The sequence below is a fragment of the Podarcis cretensis genome (genome assembly GCF_951804945.1).
Source record: "Podarcis cretensis genome assembly, chromosome: 2".
Classification (NCBI taxonomy): Eukaryota; Metazoa; Chordata; class Lepidosauria; order Squamata; family Lacertidae; genus Podarcis; species Podarcis cretensis.
The window spans coordinates 84,480,158-84,495,086 of NC_137171.1; the positions used below are offsets into that span (position 1 = coordinate 84,480,158).

At 40.6% G+C, this 14,929-nt stretch overlaps 1 protein-coding gene across 18 annotated transcripts in view; it reads left to right on the top strand.

Moving 5' to 3' along the window:
- The window catches only part of SLMAP (sarcolemma associated protein), a 96,218-nt gene that overhangs the window by 31,285 nt on the left and 50,004 nt on the right, over positions 1–14,929 (top strand). For 10 of the 18 annotated variants that reach the window (XM_079967010.1, XM_079966998.1, XM_079967012.1 and 7 more), the window contains exon 3: positions 14,203–14,356. In XM_079967010.1, the coding sequence (XP_079823136.1) occupies positions 14,203–14,356 (154 nt within the window). The remainder of the gene's footprint in view (positions 1–14,202; positions 14,357–14,929) is intronic. The other 8 variants (XM_079967011.1, XM_079967014.1, XM_079967013.1 and 5 more) reach the window with 1 other exon arrangement.

Here is a 14,929-nt window from a genome sequence, read left to right on the forward strand (position 1 = left end):
CATTTTATTTTTTATTTGTTTAATAGATGTTCATCCTGCTTTACTGTAAACATATAGTCAAAGTATATAGTTAACATTTGTCGAACTTTCAACATCAAGAGCCATAATAATCTGCAACATTCCAGTCTCATAGTAGCATCAGTTAACCAATCCATATGCATCGCTTTCAATAGTCATAAATCTGCTGAAACAGTTTCATGTGCCTATTCAAATGTGGGAATGGAAGGAACCCGACAGACCTCCCCAAGGATGCGCCTGCCAACTGTTTGTCTGATGGTGAAGGGACACAGAGCAGGGCCTCTGAAGCCAAGCTGGTTCACAATGGAATAAATATCCAGAGATTGGCAGCACATTTTGTGCGAAGGAAAACCTTTTTTTTTTCACTTAGTGGAGGTATCCTAGGATACTGCTGGGGAACCTTTTTTTGCTGCCGAGGGCTGCATTCACCTGTGGGACCACATTTGGGCAGAACTGGAGGTGGCACGGGGCAAGGCATGGGTGCTACTCTCCTCTTGTTTCAAGATGGCTTGCATGCTATATATGCTTGGTGCTTGCTGTAGCCCCCTTCCAGCCACCCATCTTTCCATTAAGCTCAGTATTATAGTGTGAGGGCTGAGATTGATTTTGCTTGGCAAGCCTTGCTCTATCCACTTGCAACTGGCTTATAAATTCATCTGGCATGAAGGCAGATCTTCAGAAGAGAAAGTTTTGAGATACATAGTTGCAAAAATATGACAAGCTTATTTCCTAAAACTTTTTTTCTTGTCCAGTAGGCTCTTCTGGCCTTGTTTAGTCTTTCTGGTGGTGCATACTGGCCTTCAAATATGATAAGGCTAATCAACCTAATCATGCAACCTTCGGCATCTTTCAAGGCCTACCAGTGCTGTGAGTCACTTCTCTGGAGCAGACAGAAAGAGCTCTCCTTTTTCTTCTCCTTTCTGTACTATATATTTAACCTTTCTCTGATGGTTGTACCATTTTTAGAATAGCTGAGGAAAAGAGGTGATGCCTCATTTAATCTTTGCCAGTTAAATCTTTAAAGTGCTTGAAGTGACCTTTTGAGTTGGGGCACTCTTCTTAAAGCATAAGTGCTCCATCAAAAAAAGAAAAGAAAAAGAAAAACATATTAAAGCTGGAATTAATACTGACCATGGTAATATTTGAATGCTCTTTACAATAAAGAAAGACTTAAGCAGGGACTGTAGTTCAGTGAAGCTTGCTATGAAGCACTTTTGAATCAGCTGAGCTAAGGAACCACAAATCATTATTAGCATAAGCCAAGGTTGATAAGTCAACAACAAAACCATGGCTTTGTGTTGCATTGTTGCATGTAAACTAGGCAAATGAATTGACATAATAAAAAAGTAACTTGAATTGAGTCAATAACTGGAGTAGAAAATACCAGGCATAATCAAGTGCTTGTTGTAAAAACTGAGTTTAATGTAGAGTACCTACACACACTGTTCTAGTGCTGAAGATGTCTAGAAACTGTTTCGTATTCTTTGGATCCATTCTGAACTAGATGTCACAATGATTTCAAGTCCGTTGGAGGTCCCTGTAGCACCATCTAGTTATAGCCTGACAGAGTCATTTCAGTTGTTGCAGCCTGAGGATAGACCATGGGTAGGCAAACTAAGGCCCGGGGGCCAGATCCGGCCCAATCGCCTTCTAAATCCGGCCCGCGGATGGTCCGGGAATAAGTGTGTTTTTACATGAGTAGAATGTGTGCCTTCATTTAAAATGCATCTCTGGGTTATTTGTGGGGCATAGGAATTCGTTCATCCCCCCCAAATATATATAGTCGGGCCCCCCACAAGGTCTGAAGGACAGTGGACTGCCCCCCTGCTGAAAAAGTTTGCTGACCCCTGGGATAGACCCATGACAAGGACTTCTCAGTGGCAGTTCCCTATTTGTGGAATGTTCACTCCAGTGCGGTGTCTCCCTCACTAATTAACATTCAGGTTTTGTTTTTTTAAAAAACTTCCCTTTTTACCCATCCACTTGCTGGCTGAAATAGACTGTAACCAGGCACCTTGAAATTACATAGCTGTGAGGATACGAACCCATTTTAATGTATTTTTAGATCCTCTTTAATTGTTTAAAAATATTTAAAATATGTTTTATTTTTAACTGTACTGTTTTACCACTTGGTGATTTGCTGTTCTAGGTTCCTTTAGTAGAAAAGGCAGGATATAAATTTAATAAAGAGCCATAACAACAGTAAGAATAAGTTTGTAGTCTTTGTTTTTTGCTGCTAAATGGCATATGAAACCTTTTCTGGCAGCCTTGGAACAGTCACATTATGCAGACTTGCTAAAAAAAGTCTTCAGTGCCAAATGATGTAAAAAGTGGCTAGTCAAGTCATCTTATTCAATGGAATTGTGAGTGTGGGGGCCAGCTGCTGCTTAAGCAGTGACACTTTTGCTTTATAACAAAAAGGCACCTGTCTGCATCACCATACTGGTTTGGCACGTTTAGCAGTTTTGGAAGGCTGCAAGGCTGGCAGAGATCCTAGAGGTGTAATATTACAAGGCGAAAACCTAATTGGAACTTTATTGCATAGCTGCTTCACCCTAACATATTGTGTATGTCAGTATGTGCAACTTAGTTCACAGCAGTCAACCATATATATTATTATTTGTTGATGCTAAAGAAAATGTGATAATGCCTTGGCTGTATATTTTGGAAATCACATTTCTTCTCTTCCATGCTTTGCTTCTAGAAAGGCTTGTTACAGGGGAGGTTATTCTCATTTACTAAATTATTTTGCTCTTGCTTATTACATGTGTTATTTGCCCAAGGCAAAAGATCATATTTTCAAGTGGTAGTAAGTTGCACTTTTGCAGTAAAATTGTAATTGCTGTACTTGGAGAAACTGCACTTGGCCCTCTTTCCAATTAATTGCTCATATTCCCAACTGAATGCTCATGTTTCAAAATACAGGATGGAGAGAGATGAAGTGTGCAGTTTTATAACAAATCTTTAGAACCTGTATTGCATAATGCAGTACTCAAATACAGTGGTACCTCGGGTTAAGTACTTAATTCGTTCCGGAGGTCCGTTCTTAACCTGAAACTGTTCTTAACCTGAAGCACCACTTTAGCTAATGGGGTCTCCCGCTGCTGCTGCGCCGCCGGAGCACGATTTCTGTTCTCATCCTGAAGCAAAGTTCTTAACCTGAGGTGCTATTTCTGGGTTAGCGGAGTCTGTAACCTGAAGCGTCTGTAACCCGAGGTACCACTGTACCACTGTACCACTGGGGGGAACCAGGTTGGTTTAGGGCTGATGTAATGGATGATTATAACCATTCACAGTTTTAGTCCAAAATTTGTGAATTATTTTCTTAATAGAACTTAACACTACTCTATGCATATCTGTATTATATTTAATTTTTAGGAAAAAGACGTGCTCAAGGCAGTGGAATGACATGGAATTGCTTTTCAATTGGGGGTTTTGAAAGATGGAATCTTTCAAAATAGTACTTTACTCTGTCTTACTGGAATTATAGCCACATTTTAGGGTGTGTTTTTTTAATAAAACAAAAACCTGATGAAGAAAGCTGGTGGATTTTGAAGGTGAAGATGTTTAAAGCTGGTATGGAAAAATCTTGAAAGTGCAATTGTGTTGGAACCGTCCAGAATTCGTGGCATAAGAATACTTGTCAATTCTTAATGGAGACAACATGACAAACTTTAGGAGGAGAAAAATGTCTAAGTAGTAATTTGTAGCTATGGTGACAAATGTCTTGCTGCAAGTCAGCCAGATATATAAAATCACTTGTAAATTAGAACTTTATATCAGTTTTTTCCTTGAAAAATCGGTGACAGGGATAAGAGAATCTGTAAAGTGTACTTTTCAAGTAAAGAAAACTGTGTACTTTACAAGAAGGAAAAAAGACACTACATACTGTTGTTATGACTGGTATATTTCAAGTTCTAAGGTTATGTACTGAATGATTGCTGGAAAATACACTAACAATTTTTTTCTATGTCCATCCAAATTTAGCACTTTTAAATGACGTAATCAGCAAAGTAAATCCGTTGACGCGAGATATTAATAACTCTTGATAATTTGTTTGGCTTGTGTGTGTGGATGACAGAGAATGCAAATTGATGATGGGAGCAGGGCAGTAGAGGATTGCTATGGACACTTCCTGTCCTATTGTGTGTTGGAATCAAATCAACCCACAGCAGAAGGAGAGACAGAACTGTAGTCCTGGCCCTCTCCATCAGCTCAGCTGAGATCAGCAGTTTTGACTCCTGTCCTCTGAACTCCTTGCATTCTAGCTGGTCATGATCATAACTCTGTAACTAAGAACTAGTCTGTGTGTTTGCTTTTTCACTTCCCCTCTCAATCTCTTTTCCTTTTGTGTTGTGTCTTTTATGCTGTAAGTCTGGGAATAGGGATTGTCTTATCATTGACATTAGTAAGCTGCTCTTGGATAGTTCTTCTCAGTCAGTCCAGATATTTCCCCTGTAATCATTTCAGGAGTGGAGGTCAGCTGAGCTTTCTCCACCCTTGCGCTGGTCATCAGGGGTTTGAGTTGAGTCCAAGGAAAAAGGTGAATGCAAGAAGAGCCCTGCTGGCAGACCAAAGGCCCATCTTGTCCAGCATCCTGTTCTCACAGTGACTGGCCAGATGCCTGTGCGAAGTCTACAAGCAGGCCCTGAGCGTAACAGCACCCGCCAGCTGAGGTTACCAGCAAGTTGTAGTCAGAGACATACTGCCTCAGATACTAGATAGCCTTGTCCTTCATAAATTTGTGTCAACTCCTTTTAAAGCCATCCAAATTGATGGCCATCGTATGTGTTAAAGTTCTTTTTTCAGTTAGGTAGTCATGTTGGTCTGATGCAGTTGAAATAAATAAATAAATTGTCCAGTAGCACCTTAGAGACCAACTAAGTTTGTTCTGGTTCTAAGCTTTCGTGTACATGCACACTTCTTCAGATACAGAAGTGTGCATGCACATGAAAGCTTAGACCCAGAACAAACTTGGTTGGTCTCTAAGGTGCAACTGGACAATTTTTTTGTGAAGTTATTTTTCTTTGTCCTGAATCACTCAGCATTCAGCTTCATTAAATGGCCCTTGCTTTTAGTATTATGAGAAAGGGTGATACACTTCTCTATATCCATTTTCTCCATACCTTGCATACTTTTATACACCTCTATCATGTCCCCCATAGTGGGAGAGGTTTGCCAAAGCCTCTGTTCACACAAGAAGAAAGGGGAGGGGGATTTAAGAGTTCCTTGTGTCCTGAGTTGCATGGAAGTGACTAGTGGCCAAAAGCAACAAAGCCCTTCAGTTCTTACTTAATTCAAAAGATGGTCTCTCTTAAAAATTAGCTGCTGATCAAAGCATTGCACCAATTGTTTTCCTCTCTCACATCTATTTTGATGTTTACAATCCACATCACTAATTTGCAAGCTTGTCACTCTGCATTCCTTACTGCTAAATCAAGAAGTTGTTTAGCAACTGGCTGGCCTTACTTAAGATGAAATTATTTGCTTGTAACAGATGTGGAAACAAATGGTCATGATTGAATGTGGGTGTACACAGGCAAATAACAGTAAATCTAATTACCATTTTTACACATTAGCTTGCTCACCCCAGGCCATGATTCCATACACATTTCCATCTTGGTAGCATTTATTGGTTGTTGTTGTTTTTTTGTTAAAAGTGAAGGCTGCTTCTAGTCATAGTTTCATTCCTTATTAAGGTTGGCTTCTGAAGCTTTTTTTAAAAACACGCCCTGTTCTGTATGTGTTGCATAATGTGGTGCCCTGGTTTATGGGAACATTTCTCTGAGATCTGTTTTCTTTATTTTTTCTTTAAGTATCTTACATTGCATTTATGATTTCATTGCTGTTGAATATGGTTCTGATGAATTAGAATGTGATTCTAGCTCCTCTTCTCCCTGTGCTAAGCAGCTGTTGAGATTCCTGAATGCTAAATGAGTGGTAATCACATGAATGCTACTTTTGTTGTTCATTTTTTATAGCAGTTACTTTTTAAGAAAAGTTGTACAAGGGAAGTGATGAATGAATTAATATATCAAGAAGGTTTAAAAATATAATCTTTGTGACTTGTGACTAGGCCCGCACTATCAGTCTCATATTATAGATGGAGGCAGGGAGGGTACAAGACTGCTAAGACAATAGTGGGTTCCTTAATTAATGCCACAAAGTGGGTTTCTGGTGAAGGTAAGATTTGAATAGGACAGTGGGGAGGGAAGGAAGATCTCAACATATTCTTAAACTACTACAGCTCTTCAAGTGTTTAAATAAGGAATCCAAGCATTAGGTATAGTTTATACAAAGTTTCTAAATAATTATAAGAGTTATATTAGGAAGGAAGGGGAAAACAGAAAATGTGTATCAGGATCTTGTGTGTGTATGTTTTTTAAAAAGCATGTCAAAAATTTGGGAACAGAGTTACCGGTTCTATGAGAAAAGAAAAGGGCAGAGTTGTGAAATGGTAGATAAGTGGAACTTAAAAAGAAGGTTCAGATAAGAGACAATTGAGCAATGAATTAAGATAAATAAGAGTGAGGACGAGCACTAAGAAAAATGTTTAGGAAAAAAATATTCTGAATGCTAACTGAAGCTGCTGAATAGAGGGAAGGAAAAATGAAAGAGGAAAGAGGTGAAACATAGTAAAAGACGAAAGCATAGACGTAAAGGTAAAGGACCCCTGGACGGTTAAGTCCAGTCAAAGGCTGCTATGGGGTGTGTTGCTCATCATGTTTCAGGTCGAGGGAGCCGGTGTTTGTCCACAGGCAGCTTTCGCAGTCATGTGGCCAGCATGACTAAACCGCTTCTGGTGCAACTCGTCCATAATGGAAACGCCGTGTACCTTCTCGCTGCAGCAGTACCTATTTATCGACTTGCACTGGTATGCTTTCGAACTGCTAGGTTGGCAGAAGCTGGAACAGAGCGACGGGAGGTCACCACCATTGTGTGGATTCAAACCGTTGACCTTCTAATTGGCAAGCCTAAGAGGCATAGTGGTTTAGATCACAGTGCCACCTGTCTCAATAGAGACAGACACTTAAAATGCAATCCTGTCCCTTTCTACCCAGAAGTCCCACTATGTTTAAAAAGACTTACTCCGAGGACTTCAGATAAAGGACTGCAGCCTAAATGTGGAGAACGGAAGACCATTAAATTCAATGTTAGTTTCTAGTTTGGTATTTTCCAAAGATATTATAAACTGATGTTCAGGTAGACAAGAATATTCTGTGTTGCTGATTAACTTTGAGCATGTTAAGCCTTTAAAAAACAGTGGACTGCCAGGTCACATTGCAAAATACAAGCCATGTTGTAATAAGTCTGCTATGCACTCAAAAAACATCTACTATGTGTCTGCTGCTAACTTATTGAATGAGGGCAGTTTAACGAGCAGAAAATCAGATTCTAATGACCCATTGGATGAGTTTGATTGAGCAAATATGCAGCCTAATTCAGATATGATGCCTCAAGGCCCTTACTGATTAATGGAAAGAGGAATTACCAAAGGCCTCTGTCTACACATGTAGCAGAATGTGGTGATAGGATGGACTGCACTACTTCGCTCTTTGGGGAGGGAGAATTCTGTCTTTGAATGCTCTCCTAAAGTTAAAACTCGTGAAAATTTTGGATCATATGTATTTGCAGGAATTTATTTATTTTGTAGTATGGGGAAGCTTTAAATGTAGCATTCTCACTACTGTACTCAGAAGTTATACAGTCACCTTACCCTATAACATTCTTTCACATGTAGAGATGCGGTATAATTGAAGACTGATAATACATAGAATTGGCTGAGAAAATAGAAGGCTGGTTGTATTTTGGAATGAGAAATCATAATAAAACACTAAGATAAAATGTATGTGGTATAAAAACAAGGATTTTAACTCTTCTTCCTTTTTATTTTGAGTCTCATAATACAAGTTGCTTGCCTAAAAGCACCAGTTTATACAATCATTATATGATGATTTTTATTTATTTTGCCACGTAGAGATGTTCTTTAACAGGGTCATCTTTGCAGTTTCTTCATTATTATTTTTAAAGAGAAAACACAGGTTTTCAGAGATTATCTCTTTAATGGATCTCTTCAGTGCTGCTAGAGATCTAAAATGTTCTGCTTCAAGTACAGTGACTTCAGGGGTCCAACTTTTTGTGGCCATCCAGGCTTTCTTCAAGGTATTCAACAGCCTGGGAAATTATATTTACATTAAATTATATTATATTTGTGTTCCTTGCTCCAGGTGTCACAAGATCTTTGTATCTTCAAGATCCACAACTTAGTCACTTGCCCCTGAGGGTAGGGTAGGGAAATTTATACTACTTCTTTCCTCACTGGAATGTTAAGCTCCAGTGATATGGGTGTGTCAGAATAAAACAGAACTAGAAGCCTGTTCCTTTACCAGCACTAGTATAATATTCTCTTGGGTAGAATTAGCATGCTTATTTTAGAATGAAAGTCTGTTTTCAATATTTCATTCTTTTCAGTATAGGTTATTCAACTTTTAGCTTTCATTTGCTGGAAACTAATAAAAGTGAGACATACTATAGGTCAGCTGGAATGGAAGGATGAATAATTGTGTTGAAAGTAGAAAACATCTGTGCATCTCCTGAAGTATATTGAATTAGTTCTGTGTCTGATTTAAAGGTACAGATGCATGACCTTTGTGGGTTGAAAACAAATACCAAAATTCTACACAATGGAAACTCAGATTTTGTGCCAAGAAAAGCTGATTTTTTTTGACACACAATGCACTGAAAAAGCAATACTTGAGATAAATCTTAGGGAGAGGTCTGATCCCACTGGGTCTTACCCACTGGGTGGACAAGTTAAATACAGTTTGCAACTGTAAAGACTACAGATTTTCTATCTGCAGTAACTAATTAGTGGAGAAAATTTTTAAGAGAAAGTTCTGTATCTTGCCAGGGAGATTAAGAAATTTAAGTCATTTTATTCATTTAGGTTTAATCAGATTTGCAGGAATTGATTTATTTCATCTCATTTTTTCTGTTTTCTATATTTCATTTGACTATTTGTTTTAAACTATTTGTTCTGCTCTGCCAAAGAAATGCAGCATTTTGAGTTAGCTTATGTTGTAGTTTACTTGGGCCAGAGTTAACTTCTGTTAGTGTTACATTCATTCTGTTAATCCTTTACTGTATTTTGTGATGGTCTGATGACTAGATATAAATAATCCAATTCTGACGTGCATACATTATGCAAATTAAACTAATTTGCATACGTTTGCTGTTGGCGGTTGTGTTGCTTTGCTGAATGTGAAGTGGCTAATCACCTGAAGCTCTGCCTCACACACTTGCAGACATAGCCCAAGGTTTGAACTTCTCCTAAGGTGGGAACTACCAGTGGTGTCAGCAAATATACATTGCCAGACCTCACTTGGCCTGCCAGCACAGAGTGTTTGTGTGTGCTTTCAGCAGAGAGGAGGAACATCTAGCCCATAGACCAATTGCTGCTCTCAGGGCTTCCCAATCTTGCCCTCCAGACTCTTCCCCATCCACCTTTTCCCTGCTGTTGGGCTGTTATCTATGGGCAATTGAACAACGTTCAGAGAGCTTGGCCCGTCAGATATAGTAGCTCAGCAATGGGGAAGAGGAAACATGGTTGAGTATGCACGTGGTGCAGTATGAAAACAACAACCCTTTCTAACCTCATGGAGCTGTTGAGAGAGAAGGAGATCACTCTCTTCCTCCATGAGCAGTTTGTTGTGAGAAAGGGAACCCTTTTCCAGCAAGCAGCATGGAAGCCAAGAGAGCTGAATGTAATGTGTGTGTGCACATACTGGCTCTGTCCACTTTGGGTTTGGCACTGCCTACTGTTGGTATGTTTCTTACACCAAGGGAAGGTGGCCTTGGTGCAGGGCAAGTTTCCCTTCCCTTGGCTTACAGGTTTCAAGCAGATCAGGGCATAAAGTTAGGGCAATGTTCCTCAAACTTGGGTCCTTAGCTGATGTTGGACTATAACTCCCAGTATCCCTAGCTAGAAGGACCAGCGGTCAGGGATGATGGAAGTCGTAGTCCAACAACACTGAGTTAGGGTGGGATATCTTTATGTAGAAGCCTGCTGAGACTGATAATATGTTTTTGCACTTTTTGTGTTTTGTGGTTGTAACTATTTTATTTGTTTTATATGCACATATTTTATTGTTGTAACCAGCTCTGAGACCTTGTAGTACAGGGCGGGTAAGAAATCTAATACTGTAAATAAATAAACAACTTCATCAAACATGTTTCAAGCCACATTTAAATAGCGGAAAGGTGGGATAAAAATACATTAGTTTTTTAAAAAATCCTAAATACAGTGGTGCCCCGCAAGACGAATGCCTCGCTAAACGAAAAACCCGCAAGACGAAAGGGTTTTCTGATTTTTAGCGGCTTCGCAAGATGAATTTCCCTATGGGCTTGCTTCGCAAGACGAAAGCCCATAGGGAAATCTCCGGGGACAGCGGGGAAGCGCAGCACCTGTCATGAAGGCTTGCGGTGGGAGGTCCGGGAACAGAGGGGAAGGCGCGCAGCGATTCTCCTCTGTTCCCGGGGCTTGCGGTGGGAGGAAGGTTTTCCTCCCCACCGCCAACATTCAGAAGGCTGTTCTGAAGGCTGGCGGTGGGAAGAAAAGCCCTTCTCCCGCCTCCAGCCTTCAGAAGAGTTCCCCGCAGGGCTCCCCAAGCTGTGAATGTCTGCCCCTCATGCGGGGCAGCAGGCTGCTATCCGCAGCTTGGAGAGCCCTGCGGGGCTCCCCAAGCTGCAGATGTCTGCCCCGCGCGAGGGGCGCTCTGCTTCAGAGCGTCCCTCGCACCGGGCAGCAGGCTGCTATCCGCAGCCTAGGCAGCCCTGCAGGAATTCTTCTGAAGGCTGGCGGCGGAAGAAGGGCTTTTCTTCCCACCGCCAGCCTTCAGAAGGAAAGTCCTTCTCCCCCCGCCAGCCTTCAGAAGAGGTCCGGGGACAGACTGTCCCCGGATCTGGTCTGAAGGCGGTCTCCCTAGGAACGCATTAATTGATTTTCAATGCATTCCTATGGGAAACCGTGCTTCGCAAGACGAAAAACTCGCAAGAAGAAAAAACTTGCGGAACGAATTTATTTCGTCTTGCGAGGCACCACTGTAATGAAACTTTCTGTACATCCGAAATTGAGGAGAAAGCTAGACTAGAATAGTTCACACTGATGTGCATATGGAGGGGCATTTAGCCCTGTGATTCCTCTGCCTGCAGTCGAAGTGTTTCATTTCAGGAACAGTTACCACCTCATTTGTTTGTGGGAACTAGGCCAAAGTCAGGCAGAATGTGAACAATTTTATGATCAAAGTGTTTAACAAATATATTACAGTGTACTGTCCACCTGTGACAGTTCTGCTGAGTGACACTACTGGTACATCAGGGTGAAAAATAAAGCTATTCATTGCCATTACTTCCACATCACAGGACTCTATATGGGTTATTTAGTCAGATTCCACTAGGATTTTCTGCCACTTGTATTCAAGATTTCAGCTATCTGGTAAACCAAGGAACCTGGTGTTTCCAAATCAGACGCTAAGAAATCACTATTCCACAATTAGCTTTCGTTCATGCGTTTGTTCATTTTTTCCTTTTTTGGTAAAAATATTTATTCTTCTCTTACGCTCCATAAACACTGGTAGGCTTATGTTCAGAGTACTTGCATTTGAGTAGACTGAGTAGAAGATTAAGACACAAGAGAGGAGCTCAACTAAAACAATGGATGTTTGGCAACAGTTGAATGAAGCTATGGTATAGGCTTGATATAAAGTGATGGAACCTATCTATATCACTGTTGTTATTGTTTTAAAGAAAACTAGCTGCGTTTGTGTTAGAAATAAGGCTGCTGGTCACTGGTGTAGTGTAATCTAGGAAGAAATTATAAGCAAACTCTACAAACTGTTCTGTTGAGGTATTTTATTCTTTCCTAATGAAAGGAAGTAAATTTAATTTGCTTGATGTTTCAATTTCCTGTTGGTTCATTTGATACGGCTGCTGTGTATATGCTTGTCTGATAGGTATTTCCTGTCCTGTGTGTGATGACATGACTAATTTATTGCCATGGGGCGAGATCTAGTTATGGAAGTGTGTGTTGGGAACAAAAACACTGAACGTGAAGAGAGTATGTCAAAGGAGAAGGGTCAGGAGTGGCACTTAAGCAAGTTTTTGTAATGGTCATGTGCCAACCTACTCTAATGCTTGAAAAACTCCTAGAAAAATAATTGTATCGCACACACAAAAAAGTTTAAATCTTTTAGAAATCTAAACCAGTAATCTCTTCAAAAGAACTGTATCTGATTGTTGTGCTGACGTAGGAGAGTAGCTGTGATTCTCAATTATGCATCCCTAAACACCATTTTGGGACGCAGGTGGCGCTGTGGGTTAAAGCCTCAGCGCCTAGGGCTTGCCGATCGAAAGGTTGGCGGTTCGAATCCCTGCGGCGGGGTGCGCTCCCGCTGCTCGGTCCCAGCGCCTGCCAACCTAGCAGTTCGAAAGCACCTCCGGGTGCAAGTAGATAAATAGGGACCGCTTACCAGCGGGAAGGTAAACGGCGTTTCCGTGTGCGGCTCTGGCTCGCCAGAGCAGCGATGTCACGCTGGCCACGTGACCCGGAAGTGTCTCCGGACAGCGCTGGCCCCTGGCCTCTTAAGTGAGATGGGCGCACAACCCCAGAGTCTGTCAAGACTGGCCCGTACGGGCAGGGGTACCTTTACCTTACCTTTTTAAACACCATTTATTTATATTTAGGATATTTACATGTATGTCAATATGTCCATTATTGCAGCTCATAACTTTTTAACAGGCAGTTAAATAAGAAGTTATTTCTTTCACTTGGATGATGCAGCACTTTATGTCAGGTGCGGGGAATCTTTGGCATGCCGGATGTTGTTAAACTACAACTACCATCATCCTTCGCTGTTGGCCATGCTTGGTGGTATGGATGGGAGTTGTAGTTCAGGAACATCTGGGGGACCAAAGGCTCCCCACCTCGGCTTTATGTTATTCATTGTTATGTTTCTTTAAAAATATATATTCTTCTATTCTCAATCCACTACTGTTTGGGGTATGTAAAAGATTCCAAAGCGTACTGAAAAGCATTCACTCACCTAGCAACCAGTGTATGCAAATATATTTTGGTGTGAAAATATTATTTTATGTGCTATCCCCATAACCTTTACAATTGATGCTTCTGGAGAGAAAGGAAGGAACTTGTGTTAATAGATTTACTTGGAAACTAAGCAACTAAAGCCACTTCCCCTTGACCTCCATGAAGCCATCACTTTTTATTTTGTTCCTTTTAACTATTTGCCCTAACTTTATCTTACCACACTATGGCACCTTGTATAATGCTAGTATCATCTAAAACACTGTTTTAGTCTTCTCAGCCCCATCCAGAACTCTGCTCCCAGCTCATACCCTCTCTCTCTTATCTCTCAGTCTATACAATGCACTTCCTTAAATATCTGCATTGGTTTCCCATACTATTTGCATCCATTCCCCACAGCCTTCCCCAAACTATCTTTTCATGTTTATTTATTGATATATCCCTACATTTCTCCAACTCTACCACTCACAGTCACCCAAGGGTCTTCTGCCCTCTGAAATGATTACATATCCCATTTTTGTCCTTGAACCAGGACGCTCCACCCAGTACATATTGCTGTCTCTTTCAAAGCCCACCTTACCCATTAAGCATTTGGCTTTAATGGTTTAGTTGTCACCCCCAGTTACAACAAAGCTGTCATCCCCAGTTATATGTAACTGTGCTTGCTCACCTTCATCCCATATTACGCTTGTCTTGTACATTCTTCCTTTCATTCCTTGCCTCTCTCCCCCCCCCTTTTGTTTTTCTACAACTCTCAAAATTAGACTCTAAACCTTTTGAGGAAGCAACTCTTTACATTTGGTTTGCTCTGAAAGCATCCATGGTGCTGTAGTAATAGTAGTAGTAATAGTAATAGTAATAGTAGTAATAATAATAATAATAATAATAATAATAATATACAGTATGTGATAATAGGAATTATTGTTATTATCATTACTTCTTAATGTGTAGTGGGATAATTATGCATATGCTATTTTTATTTACCCATTTGTGGACTGACGATCATTTTAAAATTGGATTTGCCTTTAGTCTTTAATGTAACATTTTTCTTGCAGGTGACTTAAATTTATCTCTTTTTCTTACAGTTCTATCTTCAAGACACTAAGAGTAGCAATGGTACCTTTATAAATAGTCAGAGATTGAGCAGAGGATCTGAGGAAAGCCCACCATGTGAAATTCTGTCTGGTGATATCATTCAATTTGGCGTAGATGTGACGGAGAACACGCGGAAAGGTAAGGGTACGGATCAATTTCTTTCCTCTGTTTTTAAGTTGAGAATCTCAAGTATGTTCTATCCATAAGCAAGCCTTAAAGAAAAACAAAGCACTTAGTTTAGATTTGGTATTTTACAGTATCTTCTTAAAAGCAGTATCTTCATGCATCCAGGCAGATATACCATCCTGATTGGTATTATGGTGCTGGTGGAGATGCTTTTAACCCTTCCAGCTTTTGTCAGAACCATTTGGGCTGCTGTCCCAATCAAAACTGCACCTCCCTTATGAGTGCTGATTAGAAGAACAACGCACACAAATGCAAATACACATTTAAGAAACCATGTAGTGTGGCAGCGCCTTTACATACAGTGGTGCCTCGCAAGACGAAGAGAATCCGTTCCGCGAGTCTCTTCGTCTTGCGTTTTTTTCGTCTTGCGAAGCAACCCTATTAGCGGCTTAGCAGATTAGCGCTATTAGCGGCTTAGCGGCAAAGCGGCTATTAGCGGCTTAGCAGCTTAGAAAAAGGGGGGGAGCGAAAAAACTTGCAAGACTCGCAATACGTTTACGTCTTGCGAAGCAAGCCCATAGAGAAATTCGT